Genomic DNA, 19,774 nt, shown 5'->3' on the forward strand with positions numbered 1-19,774 from the left:
CAGATTTAAATTGCTGACATGGTCATTTGATGTAATGGGATATGTTGGTTAAAAACAGCCTGAAAACCAAGGAGGGGATCATAACAGCTGGAAAATGAAGATGACCAAGTATCATCATAAAATGCTAAAAATAAGCATTCTTGTCTTGTATGTTTATATGTGTCTAATTTAAACGCTGAAGTTACACAGGTTTCCACGCATTTTGACTTGTTGTTGTTTGTTTTACTGACATACATAAACACAAATAAAGTATCTCTATGAATGCATATGTATCGATGTGTGCGTGCGTGCAGTGTGGGAAGTAATTTTCCCACACTTGAAGGGATCAGCAAAGAGAGGAGGCACACAGGAAGCAAAGTCTTCTGGGAATTTAAACCCTGAGGAATCTCATCTGCTGTTCATCAGCCACCAGTGACTCCTGCAAGCACACTCTGACAAAACTCAACATGTTCTGTAAACACTGCGGTTTAAAATAGCATTTTACAGCCAGATCATAAAAAAAACTGTTGGCAAAGCAGAATATTTTAAGAATAATCCTCTTTGTTTACCTAAATCAGCCTGTATTCTTAAAACTAAAGCTGGCTTTGATATCTGAGAGATATTATGAGGATTAAGATGGAAGAAAGTTGACTAAAAAAAGGTCCTTAAACCAGATTAAACATTAAGAGTGTTCAGTCATGTCACTGATCTGCCCTGTGAAGTCTTTAAAGTTCAATGAGTCGTGTAAATAAAAGTGTAGTGGGACCCAGAAGGATGCATTCTTTCTCAAGGACACTGAAGGACCGGAGGAGAGGAGGGTGGAGGGACAAAAAGAGGGAGACCGAGTCATGTCACGCACACTTGATAACTCCTATGAAGCGGGAGCTAACCCTAGCTTGCTGATCACCTCTGGGATGAACCACAGAGCGCCAGCCGTTCATCACAACTGCCGACCTGTGGGTCACCATGACAGCCCCAGAGCTCGGAGTCGCGACAACCTGCTGATGTACGATGACTTTGGAGAGGAAAGCTGTTTCTCTGGACGATGCCTTGGGTAAGTCTCTCCGTCACATCCCCCTGTGTGGTTTTGAGATCATCCTCTAGAGGTTTCTGATGATAAAAACAATTGCAGGCTTACTGGTAACTCTTTTAAAGCAGTACTTTTATCATTATGTAAGTCAAAGATCTAGAAACGTTTTAGTACTTTTGATATTTTATAGTTAATTAATGTTGTGAAACAAATATGTAATCAGAAAGTTCCAAACATTTCATATTGCAACATCCTAAGTAGATGATAATATGTTAATTTGAGAGTACCTTTACCTTAGGACACTGGCTCCCACCTGGGGTCCAGCCACCTCTAAGTGGGGCACCAAAGATCTCAGGGCCCTGACTGCTTAACATTGTCATTATAAGATGTGCATATATTTTTTTACAGTCATGATAAGAAACATAATGTATGACACTACATTATTATGTTCTCTCATGGAGATGATCTGTTAATTTTTGAGAAAAACGTGATTCTTTTGTTGTTGTTTTTTTTTTAGATTATAAAGCTATTTACTTACAAGAAACTTAACTCAGAACTTCAGTTTAAAGAGTCATAAATCTATGAGAAATTTGAAATATTTCCATTTAAAAAGTTGTAAATTTTAACATTATAAACTTAGAAATTTTAAGTTTGTAAAGCCATAAATTTAACACATTTAAAGTTGTAAAATATATGAGAAACCAAACTGTAAAACAGTACTTAGTTAACCTCAGTGTACAGAAATGTCTCTTATAAGCCCCGATGATGATGATAATGTGATGAATCTGGGCTAAAATCACAAGTAGTTCCTAAGGGATCAGTCCCAGTCAGAATTATCATTTGATCAGGCAACTTGTGCAAGGAAAACAAGTTAATCTGGTCTGATATTCTTCAAACAAATTGGCTGTTTTTGACTTAATTATCTCAGGAAAAAGCGGCATAAATTTCAGACTTTTAAAGTAAAAAAATGTAACTTTTTCTAGTAAATTTACAACTTTTTAAATTTGAGCATTGAATTTTTTTCCCCTCAAAAATTAACAGATCCTCTTCTCGTTTTCTAAGAGTAGATCCTTTGGAAAGAACAAGTGTAAAATGTTGGGATTTTGTCAATGAAAATAATTTAAACTAATGTTTCATTTTTCCAAGTGGGTCCTGGGTGCTTAATTTTTCTTAGAGACCAGTAGGGAAAAAAGGTTTGAAACTACTGGCCTTTTATATAAAATTTAAAGTGGATTTGATGGAGGTCAAAAGTGCATTTTTTGTTTTGATTCTAAATTTTAAAGAACTATTTCTTAAACAAAAACTTCATGTATTTTACTGTGAATAATTATTCATACTTAGTCTGAAAGCACAGCTTAAGCGACATTCATTGAAAGTTTATTTGTAGTTAAAAAATGTCATTACATTGTTCTGTGTTTCATAGACATTTTCCAGTCTTATATCCTGTCATCAGTTTTCTTGTATGCAATAACATGTATTGTATTATTCCATGCATGTATTATTTAATATCTATTTTGAGACATAGCCTTTTTATTTGGGCCATTTTACCAAAATGGTGCAAGCAGTAGTCAAAAGGAAAGTGTAATATTGGATTAATCTTGCATATTCAGGAATATTTAACCATAATCTCAAGAAACACAAAATATCAGATAATTCTAAGCTTTATTAATATGATCACCCATTAATGTGGAACTTTGTATTGTGAGGTGCTTGTCCCAAACCTGAACCTCTACATTTCATTTCATGAGAATAAAACTGTCTGATTTTCTGTTGCATTTATTTTTTTATTGACCCATTTCCGTCACTACCGAATGAGTGCTACCACTTCCATAACATGGCAGCATTTCTCAAAAATGATCAAACATTTAACCATTAATGATGATCTTTTGATGTTGTTTAGGTAAATATAGAAAACTTATTAATCCGTTGTTTCAGTGGGAAATTTGGAAGACAGGGAATAAATGATTTTTGTCTTTCAGAATATTTTAAACCCTGTTTTCCACCAGTTTGGGAGAATTGCCTGTATTGTGTTACATGTTTCCCTAACCGTGTTAAATTATAAAATAGATCCACTGTCCTCATATGAGGACATCTTTCTTTTTTAAACCTCTTGTTCTTTACATACATTTTTTAGTTATTATTCTTATAAGGTCCTACATATCCAAACTCCTAACAGTAGCTTTATGAGCGGTAAAAGCTGTAGTATATTCAACTCATCAGTGCAATTAATTATTAAATCATTAGTCATTATGAAAGCCTGTCAAGTGGCAGAATTGTTAACTGCAAACACCAGAGTGTGCTTTCCAAAAATCTTCGTGTGTATATAATAATGATATGAACATAATTTACCATGTGTTTATGTCCCCTGGCTCTTTGGCAGACACAGCAGCTCAGAGAGACAGCTCTTGGCTCCTCTCAGCGCTGTTAAACGACGCCAGGCCCTCCGTGGTCCTGCCTACATGTTCTCTGCTCCCTCCATCAGCCTGTCAGAGGTGGAGCAACGTTTCCTGGAGGCTGCAGAATACGGAAACATACCAGAGGTGCGGCGCATGCTGCTCCACGTGCCCAACTTAAATGTCAACGCGGTGGACTACATGGGCCAGAATGCATTGCAGCTGGCTGTGGCTAACGAACATCTGGAGGTGACGGAGCTGCTGCTTGGGAGGCCGGATTTGGCCAGAGTGGGTGACGCCCTCCTGTTAGCTATCAGTAAGATGTGTACATTTTATGAATGTTTGTGAGCAAAGGTCAAAAAGTGAGTGCAGATCTCACGCAGACAAATCTGACGAGTTTAACTTTCAAACTGTTGTAGGCACGAGGCCGCAGCTGTGCTGATATCCAGTCCAACACCTTGACGTTGAGTGTGATATTGCTTTTATACAACCATAACAAAGACCCATGGGATATGTGTTTAAAATTAGACTTTTGCCAAGTTTAATTTTTTAAAGAAGTTAGTTATTTAGATTATGCAGTTATCAGAAATTAAAGTGTATTTCATGGCAATGAACCCCCCAGTAAACATGCTAATTTTGCTGTGCTAAGAAATGTCAGATGATTAGTCAACAAGCTCATTATTACACTTAAAATAGCCGATTATGCTAGCTAAACCTCTCATTCATTTGTATGTGACTATTAGCTATAGCACACACATAAGTTATTGTTTACTTTATAGGATTAGTTCTATCTAGTTTTACCCCTATAAAAATGAAATGACCTTCTATGTCTTTTTAAAAGAGATAGAAGCTAATGTACCATGTAGCTACAGCTAGCGTAACATGCTAAGGAAGCGGAGCAACTGAAAAATAGAACAATGGAATAAGCTAGCTAAACTGAAAAATGTTCATCAGTTAATCTTCTCTATTAGACTTAGAAATAGTCTATTAGGTTGGCTAACCCCTTCATTTAATTTTATGTGGCTAGTTTAGCTAAAGTAAATTTTGTTTAATTTATAAGGGGTCCTCTTAGAAGAGACTGTCATACAAGATAGCAAGAGCTACAAAGATAGCCTATGTAAATAAGAAATTTAAGGTGCCAAGAAACATTCATGGTTAAAACAGCATACTAATCAGCAATGCAGAGGTGAAAATAACTAACAACATTTACTCATATTACGGCTATTTAGTAATTTTTTGGGTACTTGTACTTTTTTTTTGAGTTGTTTTGAAATCAGTACTTTTTCATTAACTTAAGTTGGAACTTTAGTCACTGTACTTTTAATTTTTGGGTACAATACTTTTGTACTTTTTCCTCCATTGATGACTAAACAATGGCACTTAGTGACCACATAACATCCCAAAACAGCTGTTGTATTTTACTTTATTATAGAGTTGTGATTTGGTCTGAACTACCTGTTTCCAGATCTGTATTCTCATGTTGTTATTGCCAAAAAGAAAGTTTATATTTTACTCTACAACTCCTCAGTCACTACTAAGGCTGGGCACTTAATTGAAATTTAGATTAAATCAGAATATGCCCCACTGAAAGTTTGCAGGAATTGCAGTATTTCTTAGACCTTAAAGTTGTGTCAAAATACCAGCTTTATACAACTGCAGCAGAGATGTTCTCTTCAATAAAACAATTCAAATTGCATCTGCAATATGAGTCAAGAAAATCGCAGTTAGATATTTTTTCAAAATTGTCCAGCACTAGTTTTCAATATGATTGCTACAATACTATAAGTTACACAAATCAGTTAATTTACCACTGTGATAGAAGTAGATAAATAAAGATATGTAGGTTATAATATAGAGTGCTTTATTTCTTATGTTTATTGAAAAAAAATAAGATGGGGAACTTAAAAATAGAATTGCATGTCAAAAAAAACCAACAAAAATGTCAGCTTTATGTGTGTCTATCTGTGTGCATTACAGGTAAAGGTTATGTTCGTATCACAGAGGCATTGCTGAGTCACCCTGCATTTAGAGATGCCCATCGTCTGACAGCAAGTCCTGCTCAAGCAGACATGTTGGATGACTTCTACGCTTATGATGAAGATGGAACAAGGTGAGGCAGGGATCAATGAAAGGCTGCAAACCAAACTGTAGCACGAAGATTTATAAAGCCACTCACAGAAGAGCCTCCTGAATGTTGTTGATTGCATCATGACCTGTTATGTCTTTACATAAAAAAGTCAAAGACCAACTTCAATTAAAGAACCTACCTTAAGACAAAGTACATGGACACGGATAGGTTGTCTCCCATATACAGAGGCGGTTGTTCTCTAAGTGGGTGGCCTGGGTTCAAGTCTGACCTGCAACCCCACAGGCATGCCATTCTACACTTTCTCTCCCTCATTTTCTACTCTATATACTGTCCCGTTTAAATAAAAGCAGTAGCCCCCAAAAAATCTTACAAAAACCACAGTGGGCTATGTGGAGGCAGTTCTAAAGCACATATCTTGCATCACACAGAGTATACACAGCTGTTTGGCTTGTGTATGGATTTTGAATCCCTTTTTAAAGCCATAAACTGAAAAGTTGCTGCTTAACCTGATCTCTGACTTGTCTCTAAGCTTCAGGATTAAGTCACATGAAAAGAAATTTCAATCAGGTAGTACTGTATTCTGATGTGAGAATACAATGCCCATATAAAGTGTTACCCTTTAGGTGATTTCAGAAATCTGTCATGGTCAGTATAATTTGGCTATTTTTGACAAAAAACATTGCAAAAAACTCTTTAATGTCAAAGTGAAAACAGATTTCAACAAGTAATGTTATTTAAACAAAATGATGTAATATTATGTAAGTGACTGCATAAATATTCACCCCCCCTTAAAGTGACTGACCTATTTCAACAGAGGTCCTGCCAGTCGGTGCTAAAAGTCTCACATTTAGTGAAATGAGGATCACCTAAGTGAAGTGAATATGTATCAAGTGATTGTAGTGTAAAGACACCGGGTCACTGGTTAATCAGTGTTGTTTGTTAATTGGTGTGCGTTTTATTTGATTTTATGATGTAAAGCACTTTGTAACAGTGTTTTGAAAGGTGCTATATTAATAAAATTATTATTATTATTACTCAGTATTCCTGGGTACCATTACACCATGGAGACAGAGGAACACTCCAGGCAACTCAGGGAAAAGGTTTTTGAAAAGTATGAGTCGGGAGATGGATACAAAAAAATTCCAAGGCACTGAACATCCCCTGGATTTCAGTTAGCTTCATCTTCAAGAAATTGAAAGAATATGGCACATGTGTAAATCTGCCTAGATCAGGCCATCCTCACAAACCGTGCAAGGAGACTGGTGAGAGAGACCACCAACACACCTATGACTACTCTCAAGGAGTTGTAAGCTTCAGCAGCTGCGTTGGGAGAGACTCTGTACACAACAACTGTCAAAGCTTTATTGGAGAGTGGCAAAGAAAAGCCGCTTTGGACTAGAGTTTTCCAAAAGGCCTGTGGGAGACTCCAGAGTACTTTAGTCTGATGACACCAAAATGGTGCATTTTGTTCATCAGACAAGACGCTATGCACATCCGCACCATGGAGCACATTGGTGGCAGCATCATGCTGTGGGGATGCTTTAAGGCAGCCGGTCCTGGAAGGCTTATAAAGATAGAGGGTAAAGTGAATGCGGCAAAATACAGGAAAATCCTGGAGGGCAATCTTAGTCCATCTACAAGAGAACTACGGCTTTGGAGAAGATTTATTTTCCAGCAAGACAGTGACCAGAAGCATAGAGTGAAAGCTACATAGAAATTATTTAAAGACAACAAGGTGAATGATCAGGAGTGGCTGAGTCAAACCCAGACCTCAAGAATTTGTGGCTGGACTTGAAAAGGGATCTCTGTGCAGCCTGAAAGAGCTTGAGTGATTTGTGAATACTAAAAAGTGAATACTTTTTTATAGACACTGCATGAGTATGAAGTTTGGTAAGAAGCTGTGGTAGTGACATGGGGGTACACTTGTCAGACATGACTAGAGCTAGTCAATGAGCTAGTTAAAGTAAAGCATGAAGATGCCAATCCGCTTAGCTTAATTTGTTGGTGCTATTGTACAGTTTGGTTCACTTTGGGAAAAGAGAGGGTTAAATCAAACAAAAACAAAGAGTTTTGAACTTGTTTTAAGATGTTAACATTTACTAGGACTTTAATGGACCAGTTTGTTAAAAATATGTAAACTGTTTTCATATTTTGTTTCTGTGTAAATTGTTTAGTCTTGTGTGTTTGTGTTTATCTAAACAGGTTTTCTCATGATGTGACTCCAGTAATCCTCGCCGCTCACTGCCAGGAGTATGAGATCGTCCACACTCTGCTGAGCAAAGGTGCTCGCATTGATCCCCCTCATGATTACTTCTGCGGCTGTGACTCCTGTAACTACCAGCAGCAGTTTGACTCCTTCAGCCACTCACGATCCAGGATCAATGCCTACAGAGGACTCGCCAGTCCTGCTTACCTTTCTCTGTCCCATGAGGACCCAGTTCTGGCTGCTCTGGAGCTCAGCAACGAACTGGCTATGCTGGCTAATATTGAGAAAGAATTCAAGGTAGATGTGTTTGAAAAGATATTAAATCACCATGAAAACCTGACTTGATAGCTGAACAAGTTGCGTCTTCCTGCTGTTATCTCAGCTCAGCTCCAGTCAGTGCTTCTGTACACTCACCCTGTAAACCAGCCTATTATCAAATACACATGAAGGATATTGGCCATGCTGCTGCCAACCAGCTAGCAGTAAAAGCTGCCTGTAAACACAAGAACATTTTATTAGACTTTAAAGAGGAAGTAGAGACGGATAGGGTGCTGGATGTTTGAGAAACTGTTGCCACTAAAGATTTAGAACATATTAAACAAGTCTAATTATTATGGGCTTACAGTAAGACAGTTTATTATAGTCACTGTTTATAGAATCAGTGCAATATTTCAAATGCTTCACTTACCAATTAAATCCTGTTACCCAGTTTCCCTGATACAGAGTAACATTATTGTCTCCATGAAATAGGGTGAAATAGGGCTTTGTCATGTTTTTTGCAGTAAACTTTCACTGACCAGCTGCCAGTACTACTGAATATCCCTGTCAGTTTAGCCCTGTGGTACCACTCAGGACATTTTAGTCCACAAGAGACGATTTTTCATGAAGTCATTTCACAGGGTGCAAAACATTTCAAGAAACACCAAAACAATTCAAAGAAGGCAAGAATACCCAAAAATGAACTTGAAGCTCCTAACCACCTACATGCACACACTCTTACCATACAAACTGCTCTAAAAGAACAGTTCTAGTCTGTTTCTTTGGCTTTATCAATTATGTTACTAAATAGAAGGACTAACAGTAAACACAGGATGGCCTCTGGAAGTACAGATGAAGACAAAATTATTAGCCCCCTATAAAAAATGTCATTTTTCCAAGGATTTCCTAAGTACTGTTGAGCAGAGCAATTCATATTTAACATAGCTTTTTCCAAAAATCCTAGCTTTATTCAGGATGCTTACATTATTTTACCCTGCACACAGAAACAAAATTATTTCACAAAACCAAAAACTACAAGAGTCAACATTATTAGCCCCCCTGATGCTAATAGTCAGTTGTATCTCCTTTTTGGTTGATAACAGCCTGCAGTCGTTTGTTGTAGTTTTCATGAAGTCTCGGACACGTCTCCTGAGGAATCCCAGCCCATTCTTCTTTGGTGAACCTCTCAAGCTCCTCCAGATTTGATGGTCTTCTGGCATGGCCTTGGTCAGTTCACCCCCCAGATTTTTAATGAGACTCAAGTCAGGGCTTTGTGCAGGCCACTCAGTAACGTTCACTTTGGTCTTCTGGATGTCGTTCTTCCCCAGGAGACGTGTGTATTGTCGTGTTATAAGACAAAGCAACGACCTGGACCCAGTTTGGCTGCTGACTGCTTGAGGTTTTCCTACAAAATCTTCACCTATCCTTCTTTCTTCATGATTCCATCCACCTTGACAAGATTCCCAGTCCAGACACACCAAAGCATCCTCACAGCATAATACTCCCACCACCATGTTTCACTGTGAGGACAGTGATCTTTGGGTTATATGCCTCTTCCTCTTTCTCCAAACATCACCAACATCTCTACGGCCAACAAGCTTTAGTTTGGTCTTGTTTGACCCAAAGACATGCTTCCAGCATGCATGATCTTTCTCCAGGTTGCCCTTAGCATTCTTCAGTCTGGCTTAAAGGTGTCTCTTCTGCTGAAGTGGAATTTTTCTTGGTCTGCAACCTCTCAGTCCACTCCTGGGCAGGGCTTTAGTGATGGTCTTCTTTGAGACTACAATTCCTGACTTGGCTAAGTCATTCGCTAGTGTCTTGACAGTTGATTTCCAGAGTCTTTGAAATCTTTATCTTCCTACCTCTGCCAGGCTTGTTTTGTACTGTGTGGCTCTCTTTGAATTCCTTGATGATACTTCTCACTCCAGGTGTAGACTCTTGGAAACTCTTTTGTTATTGCCATGATGCTTTCTCCAGTGGAAGCTGAAACTTTTACAGACATTTTTACACCGTGTATTAATTGGAAGATAACCCTCAGTTTTAACTTGATTTTACAAGCTTTGAGCATTGCAAAGTTAAATCACATCATTGTACAACAGTGGGACTTATAATTTTGACCCTGGCTGGGCTAATGTGTGAAGGAAATTTTTAGGAAAATTTATTGTGAGTGAGTGGGCAAGATTGATGTAGTTTTTATCATTAAAACTTGTAAACTTGATGTGTAGAAAACATTAGGTGCCAACTGGGCACGTATGAAACTGGATCATCCAGCCACTGTGCTTTTGCTTCTCAGAATCCCTTAAAACCTAGAGATAAATGATATAAATGTTTACTTCTGGTTTGCTTTTGTTTATAGAAATAATGAAAACTGCATTTGTAACAGTATCACTGAAGAATTCTGCGTCTCTCCCAGATTGCATTTTGTCAAATATAAACTTCTCCAGCAGAATATTTCTCCTGCAGCTCATCTCAAAGGCTTTACTCACTGTTTAAAAAATGTCCTCTCTGTGTTTGTAGCACGATTACTGCTGTCTTTCCAGCCAGTGTAAAGACTATGTGGTAGGTCTACTTGATCTGTGTCGCAGCACCGAGGAGGTGGATGCCATTCTGAGTGGAGAAACTGATTCTGAAGACTGCTATGATATACCAGGTCGCCCATCTTTAGCACGGCTTAAATTAGCCATCAAGTATGAACTGAAAAAGGTTTGTACATCTACTTACTACATCATGAAATCGGTTGTGTATGTGATGAGGTTTTCAGCCTAGAGAATGCATTTTTAGTTAAACTGGTAAGAATTACTGTGCGTTTGCTACATGCACAGTAGGGCTAGGGCTAATACAAATGTCCACACTCACTCACTCACTGACTTTGAAGCGTGATCCCACTAAGCCCGTGTGGGCTTAGGGCTGCCCCACTGTCAAATCATAAAGTGCATGAGGGATCTCTCACTGACTTTTTGAGCTCTTTATGCACCCTTTCTGTGAGTGGGCATCTCTGCAGACTTAGCGGGAGGGAATTACCCATAGTTCATTGCATTGTGACATATGACAGGGATTCTTGGGGGATGCCTGCTGGTAAATGCTACAAAAGTGAAGTGAAAAGAGCGAAATTGTAAACAAAAAACATGGAAGGTGCAAAAAGAGGTGGACATTGCCAAAAAGGGGGGGGGTCCTGTAAGTATATTATATAAAACAGCCTTCATCCACTGAGAAAGTAGGTCTACAGGTGAGGCACGCTTGTTTTTGTCTTTGTTTTAAGCTCTGCAAGATGTCGACTGTCAACAAAAAACAAAGCACTGTCCCATTCATGTTTCTACCACTTCAAGCCCTTACAGCCTCTTGCACTTTCCAGGTGCAGTCAGTTAAGTCAATAAGGGATCAGGGTTTAGGGAGGAGTTTGAGATTCAGCCTATTTTTTTTCTTCTTTTAGGCTTTGTTACGATAAGCATATAAAGTAATAGTCTTTCTGTAGGCTGTTGAATTATTCTCTGTTGTTGCTTGAAGCACCTCCAGGGACAACCAGGGGTTCCCAGCTTCAGGCGCTGTTATGTTGGAGATTGTGGGCTGAAAAGTTTGGGAACCTCTGCATTAGAGGATGTTTGAGAACTTTTACAGCAAAATGTCTACTAAATGTTTTCATACCTGAACACTAGGATGTCAAATAAGGTCTGAGACAAGGTCTGTCCTGTCTCATCTTTTCATCACCTTTCTCTATGATGCTGACACTCCTCAGTTTGTGGCTCATCCAAACTGCCAGCAGCAGCTTCTGAGCATCTGGTATGAGAACCTGCCTGGCCTGAGACAACAAACCACAGCTGTCAAGCTCCTGGTGGTGCTGGCTGTGGCAATAGGACTGCCTGGACTGTCTCTGGCTTACTGGATCGCTCCATGCAGCAAAGTAGGTAACACTTATCGCTCACACAACTTTCTCAGCAGACATGAAGCTCTCTGCATAGAATATTCTCTGATCCTTTTCTTTCAGTTTGGGAAGGTGATGCGAAGCCCATTCATGAAGTTTGTTGCCCACGCCTCGTCCTTCACCATTTTTCTGGGTCTTCTCATCCTGAACGCCGCAGACCGTTTTGCAGGCACCACCCTGTTAGCAAACATGACCCACCATGAGCTCCCAGGAGGACCCCAGCACAACTCTGACCCCCTGCTGCTCTACCGCATGACCACCACACCCTTCACATGGATGGAGATCCTCATCATTTCATGGGTCATGGGTGAGCATTGATAATCTTTGCTTTAGATTCAAGTCATCCTGTGTGGGACATCATCTCCTCCGTCCTGTTACAGGAATGATCTGGGCCGAAGTGAAGGAGATCTGGAGTCAAGGGCCGGGCGAGTATCTGCTCGAGCCGTGGAACTTCCTGGACTTTGGGATGCTGGTGATCTTCCTCACCTCCTTCAGCTGCCGGTTCTCCACTCTGAGACGCGCCCACTTAGCTCAGACCTACGTGCGCACTCACTACACAACGCTGATTAATGTCACGCTGCCTCCAGAGATACACTACTTCACACTGGGTGAGTACAGATTCACACACGGCTACACTCTAAATAAGAAGTGTTTAAGAAATAATTACTGTGTATAAACAGTCGCAGTGTGTAAGGCGCTGCTCTGCAGCTGAGATGACGTTTGTTGGCTGTGGACAGACAGACTAGTTGCCAAACATCGGGAGTCTGTCTGAGACTTTCAGGATAAAACACATCATGTGTATGAAACGCCTAAACAGACATCCATCCAGACATTTTATTCACTCCTTTTCCCCTTAAAGATACTGAAATGTCTAAAGTAAAAAAAAAAAAAAAAACTTTAACAGGATTTTAATCAGGAGAGACTTGATACACTTTGACAGTAATTTATTTTACACATGTTAATGAAAGAGAAATGTGTAATACCTGGTGATTAGACTGCATCATGATGCCTTCATGTACTTGACGGGGTAGTGAGGCAAAGGGCAAGAATAGAATACCCACCTATGGAGTCTGGACACTGGTGGTGGTGTTGATGAGGGATGCAGGATCAGATGAGGAGTAGACTTCTGAGCAGCTGCACTGGGAGGCTGGCTTGGAGGAGTAGACTGACGAATTCAGGATGAGATGAGTAGACCTGGGAGGATCTGGACTAGATGCTGATGAACTGAATAGAGGTGGCTAGGGTGGAGGAGGGTTGCAGCATTTACACTAAAACAACAGGCTGACTGTGAAAGAGAGGAATACAGATTTAAATGATGACAGCTGCATGATGATTGGTCAGACAAGATTGTGGCAGATTCTGATTAGCTTAATACTTAAGAGAGTGAAAGCCCATCATCAGCTGATCACCAGAGCAGGAAGAGAGAAAGAATGGAAGAAAGGGGAGATATGAACAAGTGGTGACAAATAAATGAGTAGAAACAGTCTTCCTGCTTGAATTTCCACTGAGCTCCTTAAGAGACTTGACATTCTTATTGCTGCTCAAAGAAAGAGGATGGTAGCTGTGACCATAATGTTGCTGTATCTCATTCATTTTTTTTGATGGACCACTAATCTCTGCCATCAACTGTTTATCTTGATTTTTAACTCTTATGCGGTTAACTGACCTCATTAGTGCGGACAATGGCGGCATGGTAAGTCATAGTTTGACTCATCATAGCGTGGGCCTATTGCTTTGTTTTCTAGATTGCCAAAAATGATATCATTGTCATGAGAACACCACCCTGTTATTGCCAAGAAAATAATGAGATAGATTAATTTGTAAAAATTGGAAAACCAGCTCTGCTATCCCAAAATAAAAAGAAGTCGTCGAGATCTTAAGACAAAACAACTGGAAATCAGCTGTTATCATGGGGGAACAAAGTAGATAAAATTATTGTTGCATGTCTGTTTAGGGATTTTTGTGCACATTGAGCCTTACAGGTAGCATTTATATTGACTACTTACAGTGCCGTGAAAAAGTATTTGTCTTCTTTCTGATTAATGATTTTTCTTTACTTAACCCTTTAAAGCCAATTGTATCATATTTGATACACACTTTTTTGGTACCTCTATCTAATCAAAATGGTTAACAATTTCCTGAAAAAAATTTGAATACAATCATATAATTGTTAAAAATGCCCTCCAGTGGATTATCAGTTTTAAACAATTCCTAATGTATCAAATGTGATACAAAAAATGTATATGTGAAATTGTATGGTCTTTTTTCTTTTTCTGGATTTCAGTTAAATACATACTACTACAAACTACATAGTGAATCCCAGGGCCAGTGTGAGGAAGATTATAGGCATCACCATATATTATTTCCCATCAGGATCTATTAGACTGATTTTAGACTTGTACATCTTTAAAAGGGTTAATAAAGGCTACTTATAACCAGTAAAATATAACATTTGGGAAACATTTAAGGCCAGGAGGAGTGAAATCAAAGATTAGAGAAAAAGATGGCATAGTTATGTCTTCTTTTCCTGTTCCTATAACCAAAACAAGTTGAGTTCTAGTGGATTTTTTTTGTTTGTCTTCTTGGAAATGACTAATACAAAATATTTTCCTGTACAGTGTCTGAAGTTTTCTGACCGATTCTGCCTCTGTTTCTTTCTGTAGCTCGTATCCACTGGTTACCGTCAGATCCTCAGCTGGTGTCGGAGGGCTTGTACGCTGTTGCCGTGGTGCTCAGCTTTTCCCGTATCGCTTACATCCTCCCAGCCAATGAGAGCTTCGGCCCTCTGCAGATCTCTTTAGGAAGGACAGTCAAAGACATCTTTAAGTTTATGGTTATTTTCATCCTGGTGTTTCTGGCCTTCATGATCGGCATGTTCAACCTGTACTCTTATTACCTGGGAGCAAAGCAGAACGACGCCTTCACCACGTGAGACATTTACCATTTACACCTACATCTGTTCACACGTACTTTATTCTTCAAGCTGCTGTGAATTGATTTATTGGTAAATCTGAATTTATCAGTCCTACAAATCTTCTTGCAATGACTGAAATACTCAAGAGGATTTTTACCTGGTTATGAAACAGACTGAAAAATAATACTGATGGTTATTTATGACCTACAAAAGCAAACCACACTGACAGCATAAAGATTGACTTTTTTGTATGTATTTTAATATCTGAAACCACTGACACATGTTAGGTCTCAGAAAAAGAGAGCATACTTGTTCCCCTCTCCTTCACTGGTCTGTTTTCACATTAGCGACACTGCTCTGTGCTTGAGTACATTTAGATATCCTGTTCTTGTTTTCTGCAGCTTTAATTTACAAGAAAATGTAATGATGGGTTACCCATTTCTAGCACGTTTGCAGTCACTGCAAGTTAATTTTATTGCTTTTGTATGAAAAGAAAAGGGAAATCAATAGTTTCCTTAACGCTTGATAATCGACCAAGACATGTTAAATGTGCTTTAACATGGTTGGTACTGTAGTATAATCAGTATGTTCGTGGTTATTTTTCTCACAGAGGATCTTTAAAATCTCTGTAATGATGATTAATGGTTTGTTTGACTCTGAAAATAACTTCTCCTTGTCCATGTGCCCATCCAGCCTGGAGGAGAGCTTCAAGACCCTCTTCTGGGCCATATTTGGACTGTCAGAGGTCAAGTCTGTCGTGATCAATAACGGACACAAATTCATTGAGAACATTGGCTACGTGCTCTACGGGGTTTATAACGTTACCATGGTGATAGTGCTGCTCAACATGCTCATCGCTATGATCAACAGCTCGTTTCAGGAGATTGAGGTTGGTCATCAAACAAAAATAACACTGGAATACCATAATAGTAACATGCCTCCGAAACACAAACCAGGATTGAGAATTACAATGCATTTGGGAGGTACTCAGACCCCCCTTCAGTTTTTTTCAGTTTTGTTATGTTGCAGCCTGACGCTACAGTCCTTAAAATTCATTTTTCTCTCTTTAATCTACATTCAGTGCCCCATAATGGCAAAATAAAATTCTAGAATTTTTTGCAAATTTATTACAAAGAAAAAATGGAAATATAACAGTGACACAAGTATTTAGACCCTTTGCAGCAGCACCTGAAATTTAGCTCAGGTTGCTCCCATTTGTCTGGACCTTTGCTGAGATGTTTCTACACCTTCACTGGAGTCCACCTGTGGTAAATTAAATTGATTGGACATATTTTGGAATGACACACACCTCTCTGTAGTAGGTCTCATAGCTGACAATGCATATGCAGAGCAACAACCAAGCCATGAGGTCTAAGGAACCATCTGCAGAGGTCAGAGACCAGATTGTTGCAAAAGATTTGGCACAGCCTGGACTTTTCCAAGAGCTGATGACCTGGCTAAACTGAGCAATCAGAGGAGAAAGGCCTGAGTAAGATCTGACCAAGAACCTGATGGTCACACTGACTAAGCTCCAGAGATCCTGTGTGGAGATGGAACAGAGTTCCAGAAGGACAACCATCATTGCAGCCCTCCAGAGATCTGGGCTTCATGGCAGAATAGCCAGACAGATACCTCTCCTCAGCGCAAAACACATGAAAACCTGCTTTGAGTCTCAAAGAGACTGTGAGACACAAGAGTTTCTGATGAAACAAATATTAAACTCTGTGGCCTTAATTCTCAACATTATGTCCAAAGCTAACCAGGCACTGCTCATCACCTGCTCAATACCATCCAGACAGTGAAGCATGGTTGTGGCAGCATCATGTTGTTGGGGGTGTTTTCAGCAGTAGGTACTGAGAGACCAGTCAGGGTTGAGGGAATACTGAATGGAGCACAGTACAGAGGTATCTTCAATGAAACTCTCTTCCGCAGCGCTCAGGACTTCCGATTGGACCAAAGTTTCATCTTCCAACATGACAATGACCCTAAGCACAAAACAAACACAACACGAGTGGCTTAGTGACAACTTAGCGACTTGAACCTATCGGACAGCTTTGGAGAGACCTGAAAATGGCTGTCTACTGACAGTCCCTATCCGACCTGATTAAGCTTGAGAGGATTTGCAAAGAAGCATAGTAGAAAATCCCCCAATCCAGGTGTGCAAAGCTTGTCATGTCATAATCAAAAAGACGAGAGGCTCTAACTGCTGTCAAAGTTGCTTCAACTAAGTACTGAGTAAAGGGTCTCAATACTTCTGTCAAGTGACGTTTTAATTTTTTTTCTTTTTTCAAATAAATTGCCAAAAAATTTCTAACCTGTTTTCACTTTGTCATCATGAAGTACTGAGTGTAGCATAATGAGAGAGAAGATTAATTTAAATGATTGCAGAATCAGGCTGCAACATAACAAAAGTGAAAAAGTGAAGGTTGTCTGAATACTTTTTGAATGCACTGTAAATATTCTTCTGCATCATAAAGCATATAATCTGATTTAAAGCTGGAAATATCAAATCCATCTATCTGCTAAGTTGGATGGTGGCTTCATATCTGCTTCTACTATTGAGCTGTTTGACATTCCTCTCCAGTCTACAAATTTATCTCCTTTTTCTCCATTTTGATTTGGTCTTTTCTTCAGGATGACGCTGATGTTGAGTGGAAGTTTGCACGAGCTAAACTCTGGTTTTCTTACTTTGAGGAGGGAAGGACGCTCCCTGTGCCCTTTAACCTCTTCCCCAGTCCAAAGTCTGTGCTTGGACTGGCTATGGCCATCAAATCCCTGCTGCTGTCCTTTGTATCAGGACACAGTGAGCAGAAAACAGAGACACAGCTCAACCAGGTAGGACACAATAGAGACTTAAATACAGCATTCCATGCTCTATCAGAGGTTTTTGCTCAATTCAAAGCTTTAAAGGCTGAACGAGAGCACCGCCCGGTGGTTTTATTGGTGTACCACAGGCTTCATCTCACACATAAAGACAAGTTTAATCTGAGCAATATCACATTTCTGATCAATCATATCAATTTCCACTTGATTTTGCAGCTTGGGGGAAGCAAAAACTCAGGATTTGTTGCTTCTACCAGCCCAACCAGATATCAGGTACGTGTCTGTAGGGCTACATCTCAGACTAAGACTTTTCTTATTTAGTTTATTAAAGCATTTAATATGATATATTCGCCCTGTATAACTACTTAGCGATGTGCAATATTTTTCCTACTGTGGCCTTTAATAGTATCTATTGCTATGTTTTTCATCTTTCTGCAGAAAATCATGAAGCGGTTGATAAAGCGATACATTATTAAAGCTCAAGCAGACAGAGAGAGTGATGAGATCACTGAAGGTAAAATGAACTGAATTTTATTTGTTATAATGATTAATTTTACATTGGAAATTAAAATCTTATGTTTTTTTGTCCTGGTTTTTCTCAAGGAGAGTTGAAAGAGATAAAGCAGGACATTTCAAGCCTACGGTACGAGCTGCTGGAGGAGAAATCACAGAACATGGAGACACTGGACGGACTGTTGAGGAGGCTGGGAGAGATGAGCACACCTGCAGATTAGAACCACCTGATGATGAGCACATAGAGTTGTAAAAACTTTAAAGACTTCGGTTTGTCTGTTGTACATATACTATGGTAGCCTCTAAAACTCGATATAGAAATATGAAAATGTATGCGTATTGAAATTATCTATTTATGTCATTCCTTTTGTTATAAAACACACAAATCCAAAGAACAGTTTTGAATCAATCAAGTAAAGTACTCATTTATTCAAGATGAAATGCAATAAAAACTCCCTCTGAAAGAAAAGTCAGAGGCCTCAGTTTGTCCTCCAACTCCTACAAAAATATTCCACCATAATCACTTAAACCTTAACAAACAAAAATACATAGAAGTACAGCACTGTGCAGAACTTTTAGGAATGTTAGGACCAAAAGATCAGTCTGAAGTAGTGCTGCCTGAAGGCACTGTGGGGCTGGAAGGATTGACACAACAGTGCTCTGTATGTCTTTGCATATTACCTGAAGCATTAGAAAATAATGTGCTGAAATTATAACAAAGTTCAGACCTTTAGGGCGGAGTAGCAAGTAAGGACAGCCTAAGGTACTGTCTCATCAGGTAGTAGGGCTGCCATGAGCTCCAGGTTTTGATGTGGATATCCCAAGGGCCGAAAAAAGATGTATGCCATCGAGCTTGACCTTGACTTCCAGGCGACATGAATACGTCAATGTGTCGAGCTTTACCTCCCCCCCCCAGGTTGTGGTACATAAGGCCCACGATGAATCCTTCATAAGTTCAAAATGAGCATCAGAATGGGGAAAAAAGATGATTTCAGTGACTTTAGGCCTGCCATTGTTACTGGTGGTCTGGCAGGCTCTTATGTTAGTTCTGACCATACCATAAATTTTGCAGCACAAATCAAGATCAATCCAGTTTTGCTGAGTTCCTGTTAACTGTAATCTCAGTTTCCTTTTCTTAGCTGATATGATTGGCCCTCCTTGTGCTCTCCTGCTTCTGTAGCCCCTCAGCTCAAGGTTCAACATGTTGTGCTTTCAGAGATGATCTTCTGCATACCTCATCTGTAACAACTGGTTGAGTTATTTTTGCCTCTCTGTCAGCCTGAGCCTGTCTGGTCTTTCTCCTCTGAACTCTCTCATCAACAAGGCACTATTTTCTGTGAACCCTAGAGACAGTTGTGAGTAAAAATCCCAGTGGACAAGCAGTTTGACCAATCCATCCATGGCAGGTTCAAAATTACTTGTATAACCTTTCTTCCCTTCTGATGCTCAGTTTGAACTTCCCCTTGATCATGTCTACATGAATAAACACATTGGTTGATGCCATGTGATTCTCAGATTAGATTTATGGTTTAATGACTGTTGATTTTATATTACAAACAGTTTAATTTTACATATTTTTGCTCAAACCTCTATTTTAAATAGAAAGAATTATTAAATATAGCAGTAAGATTGTTTGCATTGTCTCATGAT

General features: G+C 39.3%; 1 protein-coding gene across 1 annotated transcript; it reads left to right on the forward strand.

Annotated features, from left to right (window-relative positions):
• The first annotated feature begins 717 nt into the window (after positions 1-717).
• On the forward strand, positions 718-19,733 carry trpc6a (transient receptor potential cation channel, subfamily C, member 6a). Its single transcript, XM_041802024.1, has 14 exons — positions 718-1,033; positions 3,390-3,718; positions 5,380-5,512; positions 7,694-7,994; positions 10,473-10,658; positions 11,689-11,853; positions 11,938-12,181; positions 12,255-12,482; positions 14,538-14,802; positions 15,482-15,677; positions 17,423-17,623; positions 17,828-17,884; positions 18,050-18,125; positions 18,215-19,733. The coding sequence occupies exons 1-14, from the start codon at positions 828-830 to the stop codon at positions 18,343-18,345; spliced, it is 2,718 nt and encodes a 905-aa protein (XP_041657958.1). The 5' UTR covers positions 718-827; the 3' UTR covers positions 18,346-19,733.
• The last annotated feature ends 41 nt before the right edge of the window (positions 19,734-19,774 follow it).

This window comes from Cheilinus undulatus, linkage group 12 (genome assembly GCF_018320785.1).
Source record: "Cheilinus undulatus linkage group 12, ASM1832078v1, whole genome shotgun sequence".
Lineage (NCBI taxonomy): Eukaryota > Metazoa > Chordata > Actinopteri > Labriformes > Labridae > Cheilinus > Cheilinus undulatus.